The sequence below is a fragment of the Talpa europaea genome (genome assembly GCF_964194135.1).
Source record: "Talpa europaea genome assembly, chromosome: 10".
NCBI classification, from domain to species: Eukaryota; Metazoa; Chordata; class Mammalia; order Eulipotyphla; family Talpidae; genus Talpa; species Talpa europaea.
Window position 1 is genome coordinate 40,075,678 of NC_140077.1, and position 23,224 is coordinate 40,098,901.

Genomic DNA, 23,224 nt, shown 5'->3' on the forward strand with positions numbered 1-23,224 from the left:
AGTGGTGAGACTTAACCCCTTGCACCGCTAGGGAGCCCCAAAACAATGCTTTTTTTTAACCATAATTCTTTTCTGAATATAACTAGAGAGTGAAATAAAATTTTTTCATTAGATAGAAAATATCATAATTACTAACATGATGCTAAGTGGCTTTAAGAGTCATTTGCATATAGAAAAAATGTTCAACATCACTTGTCATCAGGGAAATGCAAATCAAAACTACCATGAGATACCATCTTACACCAGTGAGAATGGCACATATTAAAAAAACTAGCAACAACAAATGTTGGCGAGGGTGTGGAGAAAAAGGAACTCTTCTGCACTGTTGGTGGGAGTGCAAACTGGTCCAACCACTGTGGAAAGCTGTGTGGAGATTTCTGGACCTACTAAACATAGAGCTTCCATATGACCCAGCAATTCCACTCCTAGGTATTTATCCAAAGGACACAGAAACATCAATTCCAAAGAACACCTGCACCCCTATGTTTATAGCAGCACTGTTTACAATAGCTAAGCTTTGGAAACAACCCAAATGCCCAAAAATAGATGACTGGATCAAGAAGATGTGGTACATATATACCATGGAATATTACTCAGCATTCAAAAAAGATAAACACATGCAATTTGCTGCAACATGGATGGCGCTGGAAGGGATCATGCTCAGCGAAATAAGCCAAAAAGAAAAAGAAAAATACCGGATGGTCTCACTCATAGCAGGAATCTAGAAAACTTAAATAAGGGACCAGGAAAATGAATAACTATAAGAAAGTGAAAATCAAAATCAACAAAAAACTATGAACCAGAGACACTTTTAGGGGGGCGTGGGCGGGAGGGGAGGGATTGGGGTCAGAATGGGGGGCTGCAATTGTATGGGGAATATAACAATAAAATTTATAAAAAAAAAAAAAGAGTCATTTGCATATGGCTTTAAGAGTCATTTGCATATTTGTAGGTAACATCTTTTTTAGTAGACTTCCCTGCTAAAGTTGTCATGAGAAATCTGAAGATAATAAGTATTTAGAGGCAGCACAATTACTTCACTATCATTTAGAATAAACTGTTCTAACCTATGTATGACCCTTAACCACACTTAAACCTTTTTTAATCTAAGAATGCTGGCCCTTGGGTGAGATTCCTAGTCTTTTATCTGAGAGTTACACATATGTACCTGGGAATAATCTTTCAAAGGCACACTCATTTTTGGTCTAAAGGTGATTTGTAGGTCTAGGGCATATTCCTGCAGCTGCCATAAAACATATGACTAAATCAGATCAGATTAAAACAGGCTGGTATTGACAGCTCACAGGGAACATATTGATTAGGTCTCCTTTCATGTTATTTGTTATGATTTTTCTTCTCAGTTTCATTTACTAGGAAGACACAGGGGAAGAGATTTCAACGGAACAATGACAGTGCCTGTCACAAAATGTTCTCAATGTTTCCATTTGTTACTATGGCAGTGACAAAGAGGGTTCCAAATGAAAAGGCAGACCTGCTGTGACAAAGCACAGCAGGACAACAGGAAGAAATTTTCTCCTGACCTGGGATATTAGGAAATCATACTTAGAGATTATAGAATTGTCTCCATTTCCAATGGTACAATCGTAGCACTTGGGCTTTTGAGGGAGAATGTGAAAGGGTAGTTCCATCAGGACTGACTAGTGACAAATAAAGGGCAATGTTACAAAGTGCTTAAGATCTCCAAATAGAAAAAGAAGGTATGCTTGTAGAGAATAGATGGATTTGTCACTGTCACTAAATCTTTGAGATTGAACTATGAATTTAATTTATGTATACTTTAAAATTATACACGAAAATCTATGATGTAGTCATGTATCTTTTATTTTATTTATTTATTTTTAAAGATGTATTTATTTATGCATATAAGAACTGGGATACAGGCCAGAGTTGTGGTGGGTGAGAAGATTCACCAGAGACAGAGTGGGGAGCAAAACAGGTGGAATGACTGCAATACACTGCTGAGGGGAGCAGCGGGTGAGTCAAGAGAGATCTGCTGCGCCATGTGGGTCAGCTCCCTGGCCGGGGATTGAACTCCTGCTGCAGTGGCTGCGGACAGCTTCGTAGAGCTAAGATTCAACTACTTGCACCACCAGGGAGACCCGTCATATATCTTTTAAGTGGCTAAAAAGAACACATGGCACTCTAGTGCTGGGGTATATAACTAGCACATGCTAGGTGAAGTGATGCTTTACCCAAGAACTTGAATTGGGACTGGAATATAGTTATGCAAAGTCACAAAAGACAGAAGTACTTTAAGCCAGCAACACTTGAAAGTAATAGGAGGAATATATTAACTAAAGATAAAGGGGTCATTTAGAAAGGAGTTATGTTAATCAGGCAAAACAAAGAAGAGTATAAAGTATATAGTAAATGTAAAAGTTGCTATTGCATTTCTATTCATGTTCAAGTATTGGAGTATTTCCAATACTAGTATAGTATTAACCAATAGATTTTGAGTATTTCCAACTAACATCTCTATTGTAAGATGGATGCATCAGCTTAGGGCTATTAAAAAGTTGACTCACATAACTCCTTGTATTTGGATTCCATGCTGACCAGGCAAGTTTATGATTTGGCTTCTGTATCTCTGTAGAGCAATCAATTCTACTGCTTAGCAAAAAGCTTCTGGTTCAAACTCACCAGGGACTATAGTCCTTCGATCTCTTCCCTTTCACTTTCTCTTTCTTTTCTGCAACAATCTTACCCTGGTGTCCTCAGTCTTTTATAACAAAAAAATTGTACGTTGTAAAGTTACTGCTCAATAAATAAGTCATCTGTTCAGATAATAGGAAGATTCTCTTTGGCAAGCTTTTGTCAGTAAAGCTCGTTAGTCTGTGGTTCTTAGTGATGACATTTCCCCATAAGTTTTAGAGAAGCAATCCAGTGCAGTGAGTAAGAATATTGACTTAGAAGCCAGACTGCCTGAGTTTGAATCCTAGTTTTTCTATTTTTCAGCTACAAGACTTTAGGTGAATTTAGTGCTCTGTGATTCAGTTTTCTAATAAATAAAATGGTGTTAAAAATAAGTTTTTAGGAATATAAAATGAATCAATATACTTAAAGTGCTTAAGCTATTGGATAGTAGTGGTTAAGATATTTATTGATTATATAAATGTTATCTATTGCTATTAATATATAACTTGATTTTCATAGACTATATGTTGAGCATGCCAACATAAATATTACATTAGTAAAATGACATTAGAGTGTTCATCTCACTGTAAGTGCATTCTTTTAGGATTTAATTATCCTAGGCACTGATCAGAGTAGGTTTAAAGAGGAAAAAAGGCTACTTAATTGAGGCATTACCAATAAAGTTCTGCCTAGTTTCAGCCTGCCTTCTGCTTTCTCCATACTGATTTCAACATTATATGGTGAAATTCACTGTTTGGATCCAGAGTGTGATAAAATGAATAAAGTGAGTAAGCTGCCAACAATTACACAAGGGATTGGATTGGCAAACTATAGCTGAAGGGTCAACTATAGCCTGTGGTGTGCTTTTGTACAGCTGAAGAACTAAGAAAGGTTTTTACAGTGTTGTAAAAAGGCAAAAACAAAACAAAAAGCAAGCAAACAAACAAATCAAGAAGAATACGCAATATAGCAGGTATATGCAAAGTCCAAAATATTCACTTCTCTAGTCCTTTACAAAAAAGTTTGCAGATCCCTATTCCACACTCTGTCTTTTTCACTTGCCTAACGTACCCAAACAATAAGTATCTAATGAGGTTATATAGCAGAGTGAGCTAAAATGAGGCTGAAAAATCCTCTAACAAAAAGCCCAAGTGCTTTGATGAGGTAGTTCATTTATCATCCTAACCACAATACAGATGGGTATGCTGAGAATGTATTCTCTCTCCCTCAAAAATGCCTTATGTTCTTTCCTAGTACTACAAATATTACAAGTAGTTTAGGTGTCTATAAGGGAATCTGTTGGTTAAGGCCAGGCAGCCCCGGGATGGGACCTAGTGATGGTGATAGTTGTTAATTAGGTCACCATCGTATCTATAAAGACCGCATGATGTATTAAACACAGTAAAATAGAATACTTACTGTTTAAAATATTTTAAAATAGGCACAATTCAGATATAGTGTGATTTTGCTTCTGACTATCAAAATAAAGCGAACACTGCAATAAATTGAGTTACATGAATATTTTAGTTTCCCAGAAAAGCTGTTTTTACTCTGTACTGTAGTCTGTTAAGTGTGTAATTGCATTATGTCTAAAAAACAATGTACATACCTTAATTAAAAATATTGCTAAAAAGTGCCAAGCATCTGTGCTTCAGTGAGCTGTAATTTTTTTTTTGGGGCAGGCGGGGGCTGGTGTGGTGTTTTATAAAAAACGCAGTATCTCTGACAATGAAGCAGAGTGCAATAAAGTGAGATATATCTATACTTAAATAAGGTATACACAGCACACAAGTCGGAAAGCTTCTATACTAAAATACCTGATTTAGCCAATTTCTAACCAGAAAATAATAGCATTTCTTCAATACATTAAAGAAATTTAGCCTTCATGAAGTAGTCTGGAATAGGAAATTAGCTGCATAATAATTTAATCAATGATGAAGCCTTTTAGAGTAAAGAAATTAAAGATGCAAGCATAACAATAAGTAGAAAGTTAGCCATAGTACATGCTCTTTCTAAATAACAGGACGTGGAACATGTTATCAATCTAACAGCTAATAGCTCACTTAAGACTAGATAAGAATAATTTCAAAGAAGGAAAAAAGGAAATGTTTATGTTGGTGAAAAAGATCATTAAAAGAGAAGAATATTCATAATTTGAACAATATTAAAATAAAATCATCACACAGACTGAAATGTTTCCTATGATTCAAAATATCTTCCAAGGATGAGGGAAAATGGTTAGGTCCAATTGTTTTTGAAGTTAGAGAAACTGAGAAATAAACACAGCTCAGAAAGGACTTTTCTAGGCTATCATTCAGGGATCTAAAGCCTTTTAAAGACTCTAACCCAGCTTAACTGCATTTACTAGAAGGAGTTCAGACTTATCCAAAGAACGTTTGAACCACGTTTTAGATCAGCCTAACTTATCAAGCCAAGAATCTTCCAATTGTCTTGATCTTATTTTTAAGTATTCATTCCAAAAATGATTTGGTCCTTATAAAGAGTACTAGTTCTTACTGAGTCTGAACCAGACAAAATTTAACCCTTTCTAGTACAATAAACATGCAACTATTGTTAGAAACATGTTTCACCCGTGATAAAATCCAAAGACATCTTCTTTAGTTATTAGCATACTGCTTAATATTCACCACAATTTGTTTTAAAGAACAGCAATGTGTTAACATTTAAGCCTGAAGGTCTATGAATATACTATATTCGTAGTATATATCGATGTAGCATGTTTATGCAACACTCTGACAGACACAATTAATCTTGTGAAAATGACTGGGGCGTAAGAAAATAGCAAATCATCTTTAAGCCAAAATACATATTTTTCTTGTTGTAAAATATCCTTATAATACTCACAATGATAGTTGCATATGAAAGGAAAGAACATTAGGAGTCAATAACATAAAAGAAGTTGAAAGTTATTAAATTCATAAATCTTGGCTATATGGTAAAGACAAAGGTTAAAGGAAATGTTTAACTTATAAGTATGAAATAAATGAGTTTGTACCTCCAACAAATGCATCTCCAGCTCCATTGGTATCAACAATTTCTTTCTGGTCTTGATCCAAGACAGCAAAAGTGGTGACTTCACTTTCTGCAATTAGAGCCAAAGAAAGGCAGACTGACTTTTCTTTTAACACTCAATATACAAAAACTCAACCAGTAAAGTTGAAGTTCCTTCAACATTCATCACTAAAGGAGAGTGTCAGAAACATGAACCCAACAATCTATACATGAGCACTTGGGAATCAAGGTGCAAGATGTAAGCAATATTTTTATGATAATTTTCAGCAGACAGATGTTATATGTGTTTTGTTAGAGTTAAACCCAGTTCAGATTTTTTTGGGGGGCAATGACTGTAAATGGTAGAAGTACAAATACTTAAACAAAAACTATGAGCTAAAGGAAGTGTTTTCAAGATTGGATCATGGAACTCTAATAAAGCTTCAAGCCTGACTGCATTTCTGGCAGTGAAATCTTGGATATAGAGAGGCATAAATTTAAAAATATATAAATAATGAGTTTTGGCTCTTTCTCTACAGAAAATTACAATAGCACAATAAAAATGTTACTGCTTTCTATAATACTTCATACCAGTATCAAGGATTAAATATTTTAGTTGGCTTGTTACAAATAATCTATAAACTGGTTACTCTTTATAATGGGATCACTGTTTCCTTTAAACAATCTGTGAACTAGCAAAAAGGAAAGCTACCATCCAATGTCCAGGAAAAACAAAAGGGACAGTGCAATGGGCTCGTGTTTTATAGTAGTCTGGAGTAGGGCTTGGTTTGACTATAGAGTAAGCTAATGTAGTATTTTATTTTTTCTTAAAGATTTATTTATTTATTTATTTATTTATCCAAGCACTGGGTACAGTCAGAAGCACGGGAGGGTGAGAGAATTCACCAGAGCCAGAGCGGGGAGCAGAACAGGCAGAAGGCCCGAAGTACACTGCTGAGGGGAGCAGCGGGCGGCAGGAGAGGTTTGTGTGCCATGTGGGACCCTCCTCTGGTGGCCGGGGAGCAACCGGGAATCAAACCGGCGCTGCAGAGGCTGAGGGCAGCTTTGCAGCCCAGCTCTCAACCGCTGCACCACCGGGGAGGCCCCCAATGTAGTATTTTAAACTTGGCACATGACAATGGAATGGTGTCATTTGTGATGAAATCTGGATAGTGCTTTTTATTGGGGTTAGAACTTCTGAAATAACAAATCTGCATCCCTTATGGGAACAGGTGTGAACACAGAGTAGTAAACAATCTCACCTAAGATCAAGAGGGAAAGGTGATCTTAAGGTCTTGATAAAGAACCTAAAAATCTCAAAAGGCATAGTCTATCTGCTTCTTCTGTTACTCATGGATACTTTCAATATGAGACAAGCACAGATATGATGAAAAAAAAATCCTCTTGGAAAAACTGATAATAAGATTACTTGCTCATTTAGCCAAAACCTTTGATCATGAGTATAGATGGTAAGAAAACTCCATACCAAAAGCATCTATTTAAACTCTTTAACTAACTTTCCGTAACACCAGGATCTGCATGGCAGCTAACAAGATTTTGATTAATTGGAAGTTAAGGCATACATATCAGAATTAAATTTTCAGGCCTCCCCGGTGGCGCAGCGGTTGAGTGCTGGGTTGCGAAGCTGTCCGCAGCCTCTGCAGCGCTGGTTTGATCCCCGGCTGCTCCCCGGCCACCAGAGGAGGGTCCCACATGGCACGCAGAACACTCCTGCAGCCCGCTGCTCCCCTCAGCAGTGTACTTCAGTTCTTCTGCCTGCTCTGCTCCCCCCTCTGGCTCTGGTGAATTCTCTCACACTCCCGCACTTCTGACTGTACCCAGTGCTTGTATAAATAATAAATAAATCTTAAAAAAAAAGAAAAAAGAATTAAATTTTCTAGGGAATATACAATTCATATTGCTATACAGGGTATAAAAATGTAAGTAGAGTTTATAAGAAGTAATTAGGAAAGGGCTATAGTCAGATTTAGGAGAAGGTTGATACTATAAATATTTATAAAGAAATCTGGTTTATTATATGCAAGTACAAGTCATACTATGAAGGAAATTAACAATTATGAAGTAAAATAAATAGGCAATGAATAAGTAAAATGAGCTTTAATGACATCATTACCATTTACAATAGGGTTATATTATACAATAATGTAACCTATCTGTAAAACATTTTAGGTAATATAAGAATTACTGGATTACAAATTTAAAAACAATTACATATAAATGGTAAGTAAGGTGCAATTAAATATAACTCCTTGTTCTCTTTGTTTGAAAAAGTTACTGATTTGGGGTTGGATAAACATTTTTGAAAAATCTAATTCACAATGGAAGAAATTTATTCAAACTTTGCTCTTAAGAATTACTAAAAATTACGGAAAATTCTAAATGGATAGGATTTTACTATACTTTTTATCTGGATATATATATATATATATATATATATATATATAAAGTATCATTGAAATGCTTTATCCTTAGATGTCTTGAGAAGTTCAGTTTCCTGAAACATAAAGTAGAATTATTTTCTGTCTTTGTACTTATTAGTATAAATAGCTATTTAAAAATACTAGGAATGATCTCTTCCAGCTCCATCCATGTTATTGAGAATGGCATGAGTTTATCTTTTTTGATCGCTGAGTAATATTCCATTTTATGTATGTACCACACCATCATGCTCAGTGAAATAAGCCAGAAAGAAAAAGAAAAATACTGGATGATTTCACTTTTAGGAGGAATGTAGAAGAACCAAATAATGGATTAAGAAAAAAAAAAGAAGTAATTATAATAAAGAAAATATAAAATTCAACAGGCAACTATAAACCAGAGACATTCTACAGGATTGAATGTCCAGGGAGGGAGAGGGGAGTAGGAGCAAAACAGGGGTGGAACAGTACAGGGACTATGGTGATGGTGCACAGGTGATGGTACAAAAATGAAGAATGATGTAAAAAATATATAAAAAAAAAGAAAAAAAAGAGTATTAAGAATGTAAAAAGTTATCATAAATTAGTAAAAATACAGTCCAGTCCCTACTATCGTCCAGACTGAGTGATTTATATAATAAGAACTCCATCCAAAATAAACCTGAAAATTTGCAAGATTCTGAAATGTGTTCTAAATAATGGAAAAAGGATTAAAGTGTTCACTAACATTTAATTTCAATTATATTTTTTGTACATTTTGATTTTTTGAAATGATGACCTAAGCTAGTTTACATAGTTATAAAACCCCCCACATAACTAACAAGTACTCACCAGCTTGACCCATGCTATAGCCATTCCAGACAGTTTACTATATGAACATATAGTATTTCACTAAATCTGAAGGCACAGATACAGGTATGGATATTATTCAGCTAATGAGGGCTAAGATACATTACTTTCATTGAGATCTAATTTTTGTAGACATGAATTGGGCCTAGAATAGCTATGGGAACAAGTGGCAAAATTAACTTTTTGCCTACAGTGCAGAAAAACACACTGTTTAAGAGTGTCTGCATATAAATTTAAGATAATTCATAGTCATTATTTCTCAATTTTCCCCAAACTTTTTATAAAGTATGAAGGATAACTATTAATTCTTATTTTCCAGATCCCTCCCTCCCTCCCTCCCTCCCTCCCTCCCTCCCTCCCTCCCTTCCTTCCCTCCCTCCCTCCCTCCCTCCCTCCCTTCTTTCTTCCAGATTTATTTATTTATTTATACAAGCACTGGGCACAGTCAGAAGCGTGGGAGGGTGAGAAAATTCACCAGAGCCAGAGCGGGGAACAGAACAGGCAGACTGACGAAGCACACTGCTGAGGGGAGCAGCGGGCGTGGTAGGAGAATCTGCGTGCCATGTGTGACCCTCGCAGGGCAGCCGGGAATAGAACCAGCACTGCATAGGCTGCAGGCAGCCTCGCAGCCCAGCACTCAACCGCTGCGCCACCGGGGAGGCCCATTTTCCAGATTTTTATAAAGCCACAAAATCATGAGCTTCTCCAAGAACAGCAAATAAATAACCAGTGATTCAGTTGACAGGGTCATCTATCAGAAAATACCCTCAGAGTACCTTCATATAAAACAATGAAATTTAGCTTTCTTAAAGTAAAAAGTAATAGAATTTAAACATTCTCTCAACTCTTTATATAAACAATTTATTCTTCACTTTATAATAACACAAACTTCACTACCTAATCACTTGAGAAGCCAGTCTGGTTAGAATCAAACCATCTTCCCATACCTATAATGATAAGTCAATTATGGTAGAGATGATTAGTTTATACAAATGCCACAATATCTAACTGAAAACAAAATTCTGGCACTCATACCAAACAACTAGATTAAATGTTTTTGTAGACTTATCTCCACCAAATTAACTACATATTTTAGCACTGTAAACATACAACCTATTAATTATAATAAATAACTTTAGACGTATTTGTTCAAGGTACTATTAATGTCTTTGCTTTGTCATTGTTTTACTAATGTAACCTCTAAGTTGTAGAGAAGATATACTTGAAGATGATACATAGCAGGTTGAGAGGTAGGTAGGCCTGTGTTTTCTCAAAATATCAGTCCTTACATATATATACACACACATGTATGTGTATATATCCACACATACATACACATTCACACACATACATATACATGTGTGTACACACACACACAATTGTTTGTTCTTTCGAACCATCTGATTTGAAAGGTGGCACATATTATGCCCTTACTCCTTAATAATTCAGTATGTATTTCCTAAGAACAAAGTTTGTTTTAAGTAACCATAGTATAGTTGAGAAATTAAAAAATAATATTGTTATTTTATCTATAGTCTATATTCCTATTCTGCTGATTGCCCTAATGTCTTTTTAGAACATTTTTTACAAATGGTATAGGATCCAGTTCAGTATCATAAATAAATTTTAGTTGTGTGTATTTTTCTTAGTTTGACCTTTTGAATAGGTAGTGTATACACATAGTTCAAAAATATAAATTTACGAAAAAGTATACTATAAAAAAATCTCCATCTCATCTCTTACTTTTATTTTTCTAGTTCTTCCACTTTCCAATATGGTTATCAGTATTATTGCTTTCTTTTATATCCTTCCAGAATTTCTCTATACTTATATAAACAAAACACCTTCTCTCTCTCTTAAAAAAAAAAAAAAGGTATCATACTATGCAGGCTACTCTGGACCATGTTTTTGTTTTTCACTTGGCAATCTTTCTGTATTGGTAGATAATGTTCTAAATATCTTTTTCTGCTGTATAATTGTCATTGTACTGATATACTGTACTATAATATTTAAGCAAGCAGTATTTACTGATAACATTTTAGTTGTTTTCAATCTTCTGTTATCACAAATAATGTTGCAAAGCAATAATGGTTCATTTTAAATAGACCTTAAATTTAAGTATCTTACCTAACATCCAAGTTAATAATATAATTTCTACATTTTATAAGGAACCAATACAGGAAACTAAGTTGTCATATGAACATCATGAATTATGAATGTGTCAAAGAACAGGAAAAAATTAGAATCCAGGAAAAGCTTTTCTTTTTGCTAGGATACACATACCAGGACATGAGCAAAGACACTATGTTCACACTGCCCTAATAAACAGGGTAATGAAACAGATGACAAATTCAGCTAATAATAGAGATTTATAGAACAATCCTAATTAACAAGGACTTTTGGGGAATGAAGAGCTCTGGATTAATTTAATTTTCTGGTTAACTAAAGAAAAAGCATAAAGTCTTTTTAGTTGGAAATCTTTCTAAATGTATTAATATAATATGATAATATACCATGACATCCCTGCTTTAATTAGTTTAGTTTATTGAATTGAATGAAAATTTTCTTTGATAAAAGAGACCCCTACAGCACATTAATGTCATTATTCTGAACATCAATTCTTATTGTACTTACAAAGGTATAAGTGCTATCATGAAAGGCAGGATTAATGGAATGATGGGAAGTCCACAAATTATGACTTAAAAGATCCATGTTTTTAGTGTGGTTTTGGCTCAGCTACTTTATTCAACAAGTACTCGTTAAGAGCTTATTATGTGTCAGGCAGAGACGGGGAAAACAGATGTGACTAGAACAAACAAATCCTGTTCTCATGGGGCCTACATTCTAGTGAAGACAGAAAATCTACGAGTAACAACAACAACGAAAAGACAATAATAATCACCAGGAGGAAAATAAAACTGGATGATGTGAGGAAGTATGACTGGGGAGCACTACAGAGGGGGAGGGTGGAGCAGGATCAAAACAGGGGGGTGGGAATTGTATGGGGACTATAACCAAGAGGAGAGGCAATTTAGACAGGTGTTACTTCAGGAGATGGTTTGAATTGAGAATTCAATAGCAAGAAGGTACTAGTCATATGAAGATCTGGGGTAGAACAATAAACAGGAGAGTGACACGATCTCATCTTTGATTAGAAACATTATTCTGGTGGCCTTATAGAGAATAGACTGAATGGTGGGGTTGGGAGTAGGATCAGTGGATACTACTTACCAAGAAACCTTGTGTGGTCCCACTGTAACTTAAACTCACTTTTATTACTTAGAAACTGAGAATAATACTTGCTCTAGCTATTTTCTGTGACTATTACATGGATTAAGTATTAAGAATTACTAATACAGCACCCCAAATATAAAGCTCTGTTCAATTTCATAGCACATTTTTAGGAGCTTTTTTTCTCTATAATAGATATATTTTAAATTAATTATTTTTATTAAGGTAATGATAATTTACAACATTGTATATGATTTGGGGTACACAGGTTCATGCTTTTCAGATGTATAACACCACATCCATACCCAAAGTAGGAGCTTTTTTCCTTTTTATTAATTAATTAATTAATTATTTGGAACTTATTTTCTTTAAATAGTATGTACTTATTAAATACTACCCATGAGCCCTTCAGAATCTGCTAGATTCTTTGGGGGAGATACAGAAGAAATATCAAGACACTATCTTATTTTTATTTTATTTTTTATATTAATTTAAAAATTTTTTTTTACATCATTGTTCATTTATTTTTAAAGATTTATTTATTTATGCATACAAGAACTGGGGTATAGGCCAGAGGTATGGGGTGTGAGAAGATTCACCAGAGACAGAGTGGGGAGCAGAACAGGCAGATCCACTGAAATACACTGCTGAGGGGAGCAGAGGGTGAGTCAGGAGAGGTCTGCTGTGCCATGTGGGTTGCTCCCTGGCTGGCCGGAGATCGAACTCGTGCTGCAGAGGATGCAGATTGCTTCATAGTATGGTGCTTAGACCCCTTGCGCCACCAGGGAGGCCCTCATTGTTCATTTTTAAACAGTATTTACTTCTCCCTACCCCCTCAGGTGTAGTCTCCATAGTTTCCTTCACCAATGCACCCGTGCACCATCACCTCAGTCCCCTATGCTCCTCCCTCCTTCCCTCTGATCCATTTCCCTCCCTCTGATCCCTCTCCCTCCTCCTCTCCTGCAGTATGCAAGACACTATCTTCTTAGGGAAGTCAGAATCTAGATGGGAAGAGAAATCTAGCATATGTCAAAGAATTTATGAAGCATTACAAATTAATATTTGAAGTTTCATAATGTAATATCAAAACTGCAACAAGAGTTCAAAGGAAAAAAGGGACAATGTAAGTTTAACTGGAGATGGTTTCATGGAGAATGACTTAGATTAGCTCCTAAAGATGTGGGCAGTGAAGAGGAGAGGAAAGAAAGCTATACATACCCCAGGAAGCATAGAGAGAAAGAAGAAAGTTTATATGTCAAGGAAGGCAAAAAATAATGCAAGATGGGCGGAGATCTGACCATTTTTTTGGAGGCTGAAAGACAAAACTTTTGGTACATTAGATACATGAGGGAATGGGATACAACTGCAGTTTTTGAGTAAAAAAAATATATTCAAATGCTAACTGTGTGTCAAACACTGTACCATGTGCTTTATCTACTTTCTTTCATGTTTTCTCACTGAGTTAATTAATATCGACCTGATTTTATAAGTGAAGACAGTGAAGCTCACAGAGGTTGTTATCTGCTAAGGGTCCCATGGCAAAGGGGCATTTTGGGGCAAATAAAAGACAAGGAATATGTTATTTCAAAGTAGCCATTCAAGCAAAATTATTATCTTTTTTTCTGGGAAAAAAAAGGTGATCTTGGTAAGAAATTTTTTTTTTATTAAACAGGATTCAGCAATTAATTGGCACTTAAATTCCAAACCTTGTACCTTGTGTAAATTTGACTAAATTATGGAATAAATATTCCATAGTTGGAACAGAGGCAATATACCATTGTGGTTAAGAATATGAATGAGACTGTTTGCATTCATATATCCCAATTACTAGTAAATTTCCGTTTAGCAGCTCATAAACAAGTAAAACTCAGTGCTTCCTCAATTTTCTCATGCATAAAATGGGACAATAATAATTATATCATAGGACCTTTGTTAACATTAAATCAATTAATACAGGGCCTCCCCTGGTGGCACAGTGGTTAAGCGCTGGGCTGCAAAAGCCACCCACAGCTCTGCAGCGCTGGTTTGATCCCTGGACTGCTTCCATTTCCCAAAGTTCTAGAAGTCTACTACTCTTCTCAAGCCACTAATTAATTCTCACCCTCAGGTAAAATAGAAGCCATTAATTGTAAAGTCTTTATATTTTGCTTGTTATATCAAACTACTAATAGTTCTGCCATCCAATGATAGAAGAATCAGTAATTTTGTTTCTGAGATGAAGACGGGAGATAATTCAATTTTAGAAACATCACATTGTATAGCTTCAGAGGACACTATATGCACGCTAATATGTGTAAATGTCACCTGCTTAGACTTGGTCTGTTCATAGACTACAAAACCAGTTATATTTCTTCACATAATCCAGAGACAAAATACTAAGTGGTCAGGGTATCATAATCAGTGTAGCTGAAGTCATCAATTATGTAGAATATTAAGTCTAGATACTAGTTACATCTAGAAAGAATAAATTTATGCTATGCTAGTTAATTCTTTGAAAGGATAAAATAATGAATGTAAAAGTCTCACTTTTAATGTACTGATAAATTATGCTAGTAAACTAAAGAAATAAAAGAAGCAGCTATGGACTCATAGGTAAGATATCAATTTGTTCATCTATTTTAACACCTCATTTTAGACAACATAAGTAATGTTTTATATGAGCTGTAATAAAAAGCAGTTCCTTTTTATTTTACCATAGTGGTTGGTGGATAGGGAAAAGAAGAACCCATATTTTGTTGAGCTCATTCTGAAATCTAGAATTTGAGTATCTGAGGATAAATTCAGATTTTCTCATAGTAATGACACTACCTAGATACTTTGAAAGCAAAGGCACCATAGGTGCCTTCTATTCTTTACATTCAGGTACAAAGACAGGAATGTCTTTTACATCTTCAGGCAAAGTCCTGGGTACAAACTTTCACATTCCTTAGAGCATAGATATGGCTGGAAAATAAGATTTAAAACATTTCATAATAGAGGAATCTCCATATAAAGGGTCCAGGTTCCTGGTCCTGCCTAATGAGAGGTGGAACTGAGTGACCAGGTGAAGCTATAGAGGAGAACTTGGAGAAAGACAGAGAGAGACACATGGAGAAGAAGGGCCTGCTTTCATTTTGGCTTTGGATTTATACCAGGGACTTCCGAGACATGGGAGAGACACATGGAGTCAAGACATGCAGAGGGCCTCCCCTGGTGGTGCTGGCGGTTGAGCACGGTGCTGTGAAGCTGTCTGCAGCCTCTGCAGTGCTGGTTCGATCCTGGCCAGCAGGGGAGGATCCCACGTGGCGCGGCAGACCTCTCCTGTCGCGCCCACTGCTCCCCTCAGCAGTGTATTTCGTCAGTTTGCCTGTTCTGCTCCTCACTCTGTCTCTGGTGAATCCTCTCACCTGCCTGCACATCTGGCCTGTACCCCAGCTCTTGTATAAAATAAATAAATAAATCTTTAAAAAAATAAAAAGACATGCAGAGATACTTGAGTAAGACACGTGGGTGAGAGACACGTGGGGAGGCTGACATAGGGGGAGCCTTATCTTGATTTGTACTTTAATTTTGTGCCTTTTGTCCTAGACTTACCTGGCCCTATTTGTCCTTTTCGCTATGGTTTCACACTAGAAGGTACCTTAGACTTGTGGCAAGCTTTTAGGCCTCAGCAGCCCTGTTTGTCTAGACATTGACCCATGAAGGGTTGGGTAACTATGGATGTTTTATTGGGAAATATATTCTTTCTCTTCTTCCTTCTCTATGCACAATCACTCTATTAAAGATCTTTCATACTAAGAATATACCTTATCTTTATGTGGTGGATGGCGGAATCCCTTTAGAGTGTGCTAGTTTGGAGGTCCTGGGGGACCCTCAGTTTGCCTGCTAACAATTTTGTCTAGCATATTCTAAGTCTTAGAAGTCACTCTAGATATCAGATAATTCTTTCTTGCTTATACATTTATACATTTAATGGGAAGAAATAGGGGTACTTTTGAAACCTAGGAGAAAGCCCATTATCTTACATACTAAATAAACACTTGGTATTGACTGACAGTAGAATTTAAAAAACTTCTAAGCGAGAAGGCAAGTATATGTTTTCAAAAACTCACTTTCATATGCTATTTTAACAAAATAGAGAAAAAAATCCTGTATTCCTTAGTTATTTTCTTATTGCTTACCATGAGGATTACGGTTAACACCCTAAATTACATAGCAATCTAGTTTGAATTAATACCAACTTAGCTTCAACAGCACATAAAACCTTTGCTCCTGCACATCTCTGCCCTCCCTCTTATACTGTTATAAGACACATCTTTATATGTGTATGTACATAACAGGTATTTTCAATTATTGTTTAACATCTTTATCTTTTAAAACACGCATAAAAGAGGAGTTAGAAACAAAAATTATAATACTGGCTACTACATTAACCTATGGTTACTCTTACTGGGGTTCTTCATTTCTTCATTTGGCTTTGGTTACTGTCTAGTGTCCTTTCATTCTAGCCTGAAAGATTCCCTTTGTCATTTCTTGCTAGAGACCAGCTCCAGCTGGATGTCATGTCAGGGGTCTCAGAGAGGAGAGGACGGCCCGGACCTTGTCAAGAGTCAGCGTAGCGCAGCCTGCCACAGTTTCTGGTAGGACAGGTCTACTAGCAATGAACTTCCTAAATTTTTGCCTAAGTAGCAATGTCTTAATTTCTCCTTCATTTCTGGTGAAGAGTTTTTTTTTCAGAGATAGAACTTCTGTATTCTTAAGCCCATTTTTTCAAATGGCAAATTACAAACATAACTTTAAAAAAGCCAACCCTCCAAGTGGGTTTCTCACAATTCACAATGCATTTTAATTTACTGGAGGTCCAAGAAGATAAAATTGTAGTGTAGTGTGCAACTCAGCGTTGAGTTTTCCAGAAATTGGTTGCGAACATACTTTGATAATTATATGCACAAACTTATGATCCTTTTAGGTTCACCTAATTGTATCAAATGAGTTTACTTAATTATAGCTGTAAATTAAATGCATAGGACCTGCCTCATCTCAAAATAATTACATGTGCATTATAATGTGAATTATGGAGCATTAATTTATAGTTTATCGATTACCCCCTAAACAGAGACTGGGATTCATTTGGACAAAGTTATCATGAGAGTAGTTTTGATAAAACTAGAAAAAGTTCCTGAAAAATGTTTGCATGTAAGTTCTTGAAATGTTGCATGTCTCAGAAATTATAGTTCACAGATATTTATTGCAAAGTCCTAGTCTAGAGAAAAGTGCTCCATGAGGTGTTCAGCTAAATGGCATATATATGTAAATAAAATCTCTACTCTCGTCCTGCACGGAACTAGAACATTTTCAAGTTTTCGCAGAGTTAAGTTCTTAAAAGGAAAGTGGCACATGTGTCAGAATTGGTAGTATCCAGACATTTATTGCAAAGCCCCAGCCTAGAAAAATGTGCTCCCTGAGGTGTTCAGGTAAGTGGCATATATATGTATATAAAATTTCTGCTTTTATTCTGCACAGACCTGGAACTTTATCAAGTTTGTAGTAGAGACTGTATTTACTTTTAAAAGTCTTTTACCACAATGTTAAGCAATCTACAGGTCAGACTATTATCTCTTATAAACCAGTTCTTAATATTGCTTACAGAGGAAATGACTGATTAACTATCATATTAAGTTAAGTGTCCTCTATGTCCATTATACCCAAGAACCAAAAAAAAAAAAAAGAAACAAAATCTCTATTTTTATATGCTTTGTGACTAATTTGTCATGGTAGCTTTGTCCTCTTTATGTGATCTTAAAAAAATAATCTGAGAAGGGAAGAAAAATTTGCTTCTAGAATTATTAAAGTCATCAGTAAAGATTAGTTGGGGGAGAAAGTGGTCTAATTCTAGGGTGCTTGTTGTGTGTGTGTTTTTTTAAAGAAAATGATGATGTTGCTCAATTGGAAAGGTACATCCCAGTTCAACCAGGGCTTACTCAATTGAAAAATTTTAATTTGGGCAAAGGAGGAATTCTTGGCACAATTTAAAGTATTTCAAATGCAATTTCATATTGGGGCATTGGTAGTGGGTAGGGTGTGAAAATATACAGTTGTAAAGGTTTAAACCTTTAACTCCCAAAGCAGATACAATAATGTAAATCTACTTTATCTGAATAAACAGGTGGAAAAACCACAAAATGCAATTTCATGAATCTGCCTCAGATTTTTCTTAAATATAAATTAAGTAGAAATATGAGATTTTCATATTTAGAAAAGACAAGCTTTTCAGATCACCCCTGCCTTATTCACTTTAAAATACACCTATTGTTTTTCACATTTTTCTATTCATGCTCTATTGTAAGACAACTTTCACTGATTACACCAATAACTGTTATTGAGCTAAAATTATTTCTTCTCATTATTCTTGGATATTTTTCACTGTGTGCCAAAAGAAACCTCGTTGTGAGAGACTGAAGGAGGCACTTGGCTGCTTACTGCTTACTGTAAATGCTAACATTTTGCTTGTTAGAAGTAGTGGCACTATCAGGCTTCAAAAGCAACAGAGGTAAAGGCTGAACAGATATGTCAAGCCTTTCCTCTACATTTGGAATTGCTAACTTTGGACTCCATACTTTTTTGTTCATTATATTTTAGTTTTCTGTCATTTCCTCCAGCCCCCTTTAAATATAGAGACTAAGGGGAAGACCTGAACATAATAATTCTGTTTTAATTTAGCCCAATTTTGGCCTAAGCAAACATCTAATTACTTGTGATTAATTCTAAAGAACACAACCTACTCTCATGTTTAATGAGTCTATGTTTGAATCTAACTAGTGGCTTCCCCTCATTTTTCCACAGCCTTTCAGTCTTTTCCCTGTGTTAACTTAATCCCCAAAGTGATTGAGGAATCATAAACTGCCATTCTTCCACTACACAAAAATATCTGAATTATGCAAACACATTTCAAGAGACTTATATTATGAGTCTTGAATTGTGTTCAAATTCAGATTAAATTCAAAGTTCTCTGTAATAAATGACAAGATGCATAAGGGCACTGTAATCTAGGCAACCATAATTATACAATTATTGATGAAGTTCCTGTTGATAAACAATGAAAACATTAGGAAATACTATTTTGCAATTAAATGATGAAGAAAGCTGTTTATTGCCTTCCATTCTATCCTCTGTTAATAAGACTGAAGTTGCAGATGTCATGTATGCTGCATTGATGTTAAATGGTGCATGATGCTCTAGGTGGTTCCCATAACCTTGCTTTGTCTACTATGAACTGACTCAATTGATATGATAATAGAGAAAAGAGCTGGGCTGAACTGGCACAATTTGCATAGCCTTGAAATTTCCCATTATTAGATAGCCAACTGCTCCTAAAAGTTCTTGTTCGTTGTCACTGACAACAATGTAGTAGACAAACAATATTTTGAAATTAACCACTCAGGTGGGGCATCACTTATTGAAGCTTTTATCCCATCAAACAAAGTACTCATCAATGCATTTCTAAAGTTAACAATAGGGAATTCTGTGATTTTCTTTGGGATCAATTACTATTAGATTTAGTACAATGAGAGCAGACATCATTCAGGGGTCACAAAATAGTGGAAGCACTTGCAGCTTTTTGACACAGGAATTATTTTTAGAGAAACATCTTTCTCCTGTTCGTAGTCTTTAATTCCATCTTATTCTTAAATAACTATTATTTTAAATTAAAAATAAAATCTTCAATGTTGTTCAATAGTGTATTTTACTCATAGAGAAAAATCATCACATAAGAGATTTCCATACAAGAATGGTAGGAATTGTTCTGATAGAGGAAAATAAAATTCCACACTAGCTTCAGACACTGAAGAAAATCCCAGTACATTCTAAAAACACTGTGGACAGCAATAGGAGAACAGCTAGAAAAATTTCATAAATATAGGGAGAACTGAGAATCTCTGTTTTGAATTTATGGACATCTCTTGTGAATGAAAGGATAAGGGATAGTAGATCCCCACTTTTGGGGAAAAGACATTTAAGTAATTAAAAGAAGAGAGAAGAATTGCAAATAAATGGAAAGAATGTCATCAAAAGTTTAGAAAAATGAAACCACTGAAATAAAAATCCTGGAAAAGTTAGTATGGAAAATTTAGCGCTAATGAAGTTGTAATACATCACTTCATTCCCCTCTAACACAATAGCATGTTCCTGATTGGGGCTGCCCTGCAGCATTGATCCTGGAATGAAGGAAAGAGCTAACTGAGTGAAAACAACCATGTAAGAGAAAAATAAAAACATGTATTATTGAAATTCAATAAGACTTTAAGGGTTAGGGCCTCCCTGGTGGTGCAAGGGGTTAAGTCTCAGCATTATCAAGCTATTGCCAGCCACTGTGACATGAGTTCAATCCTGTCAGGGAGTTAAGCCACATGGAGCAGCAGACCTCTCCTGTCTCACTTTCTGCTCCCCTCAGCAGTGTATTTCAGTCAATGTGCCTGTTCTGCTGCTCCCCACTCTGTCTCTGGTGAAGTCTTTCACCCCACCCCTCCACTTGGGGCCTAGACCTCAGTACTTGTGAGTATAAATAAATAAATAATAAATCTTAAAAAAAAAATGATTTTAAGGGTTGTTAGGCTGCTATCTTTACCTAACCTTGTTAATAAACATACATTAAGAAAGCATAACGAGTTTTAATCTTAACAGAATTCAAAATTATAAGATGAAAGATACAGAATAACTATTTAGTTGAATTCAATGTCTTCATATTGAACCACAGTGTCAGATTAAACATTCAAGAGCTGCTGTAACACATCTGGAAGAATGTGGTACAGATGATAAAAATGTGCCAATGATGGATCTTAAAAAAAAAAATAATGTGCTTGAAGGTATTGAAGGCCTAACAAAATAGTGAAGACTTGCCATGCTAGGACATAAGGAATGATAGAACCCAGAGAGGTGTGTCTAGTGTCTGATATTGCCAGAGGGACAAAATTTAGAATCTAGAGACTGTCAAGACAGACACAAACCCAGAAAATTTGCCTTACTTTAGTTTGGGAACACAGAGGGTTAGCTCCTAGGATTAAGTGTAAACAGGAAGTAGAGAGGCCTAGGTCATGAACTGTAGGTTAGCATCCAGTAACTAAATTCCTAAAGTTAGATTAAGATGACTGCAGTGTGGCAGTATTCCCATGCTGCCAAAAGCAACCACAAATCATCCTAACCCTCAAATTATTTTTACAAAATAATTTTCCAAACATAACATCTCACTTACAATTAAGAAAGGAGCAAAATATTAAGGCAAACAAGAAATTATTAATATTTTAAAAAAGATTTATTTATTTATATACACATAACCGGGGTACAGGCCAGTGGTATGAGGGATGTGGTGAGAGGATTCACCAGAGACAGTAGAAACAGGTCTACTGTAGAACAGGTAGAGTGACTGAAATACACAACAGGTAGATTGACTGAAATACACAAATATTCTTGAGGGGAGCAGTGGGAGAGACAGAAGAGGTCTGCTGTGCCATGTGTCAGCTCCCTGGTTGGGGACCGAACTAGTGCTGCAGAGGCTACGGACAGCTTCATGGTCTGAGACTTAACCCCTTGTGCCAACAGGAAGGCCCAAACAAGAAATTATAACCAATAGAAGTAGTTTAGAGTGGTTCTAGATATTGAACTTATCCAAGGGAAACTTTAATGACTATGCCTATTGATCAAATGTTAAAAGCAAAATTGAGACTTTTAGCAGAGATGTCTAAACTATAAAATATGGAAACTGGAATTAAGAATTCAATGGACAGGCTTAACAGATTAGACATAGAAAAGAAGTTGTGAATTGAAAAATCAGAATAAGAAAACCAGAATGAAGTATAGTAAATGTGGGTCAGATGAAGAATAGAAGGAAAAATTTCCTAATATGTAGGTGTTTATAAAACTGAAATGCCTGGATCTGCCAATAGTGTTTTAGACAGAATTCTTGAATTGTTTTAGGAATGGGCTAAGATGATCCTTATCCCTTTTTTAAAAAAATTGAGGTAGTAATGGTTTATCGTACTGTGTATGTTTTAGGAGTACTGGCTCACACCTTTTCAAATTTATGTTACCATACTACATCTACCACCAAAGTACCAACAACCTTCCACCACAGCTCACTGGGTTCCCTCCACTGCTTGCAGGCATACCTTTTCCTACCTTGTACATTTTTTTTAGGATCTGAGGATTTTATAAGAATTCAGGGAATTAACAGGAGAAAAATTAGACTTAAGTGTCCGATAAGAAAAAGTTTGTAAAAGTACAGGACAATTCTATATATGTAAAATTATGTTGTGCATTTGAATAAAATGGAGTGTACAAGCACTCAGTAGAAAGATGTCTGGAAGGATATTTACTAAATTGTTAATATTTGTTATCACTGACTGGGAATTTCAGTGAATATTTTATATGCTGAGGATGGTATCAGTAACCATGAGATCAGAGCATTACAATTAAAATTGATACTTTAGAGAAAGGAATTTAAAAGTTTTTGGTTCTAGGATTACTGTAATACTCTTAAGAACTGAAGACCCTAAATAGCTTTTGTTTATGAATTATAATATTTACTCTATTAAAAATTAAAACAACTTTAAAAATACCTATTAAGAAATCTGTTTTTATATATTTATGAAAAATAATATTCTTGAAAGAAAAATATTAGTGAATAAAGTGGCATTTACATTTTTTGCTAATTTTTTTTAATGTTTGGCTTAATAGAAGACAGCTGGATTCTCATATCTGTTTCAGTATTCAATCTGTTGCTACATCACACATTATGTCATTTCTGGAAAATTCTACTGAAATTTAGAGTGAAAAGGCAAATAATATCTTGGTATTATTGTGAAACAGTTTTGACTTCATGGCAGATATACACTGAGAGAATCTCAGAGGGCTATATTTCTGGGAGGTGGAACAGTAGACTTGTTCACTGTGGACAAGTTCTAAGTGCAAGGAATATTTCAGTTTTGCTGTGCTCACTGTTATGTTTAATGGAACAGGCCAGTAAGGATTTGATGCTTTAAAGCCATGAAAGTAAAGAGCCCAGT

The 23,224-nt window shown here is 35.4% G+C and overlaps 1 protein-coding gene across 2 annotated transcripts in view; it reads right to left on the reverse strand.

The window, feature by feature from the left end:
• ADK (adenosine kinase) overlaps positions 1-23,224 on the reverse strand; it is a gene marked incomplete at both ends in the record, with an annotated part of 417,072 nt that overhangs the window by 17,783 nt on the left and 376,065 nt on the right. For both annotated transcript variants that reach the window (XM_084245203.1, XM_084245202.1), the window contains one exon: positions 5,672-5,758. In XM_084245203.1, coding sequence (XP_084101329.1) covers positions 5,672-5,758 — 87 coding nt within the window. The remainder of the gene's footprint in view (positions 1-5,671; positions 5,759-23,224) is intronic.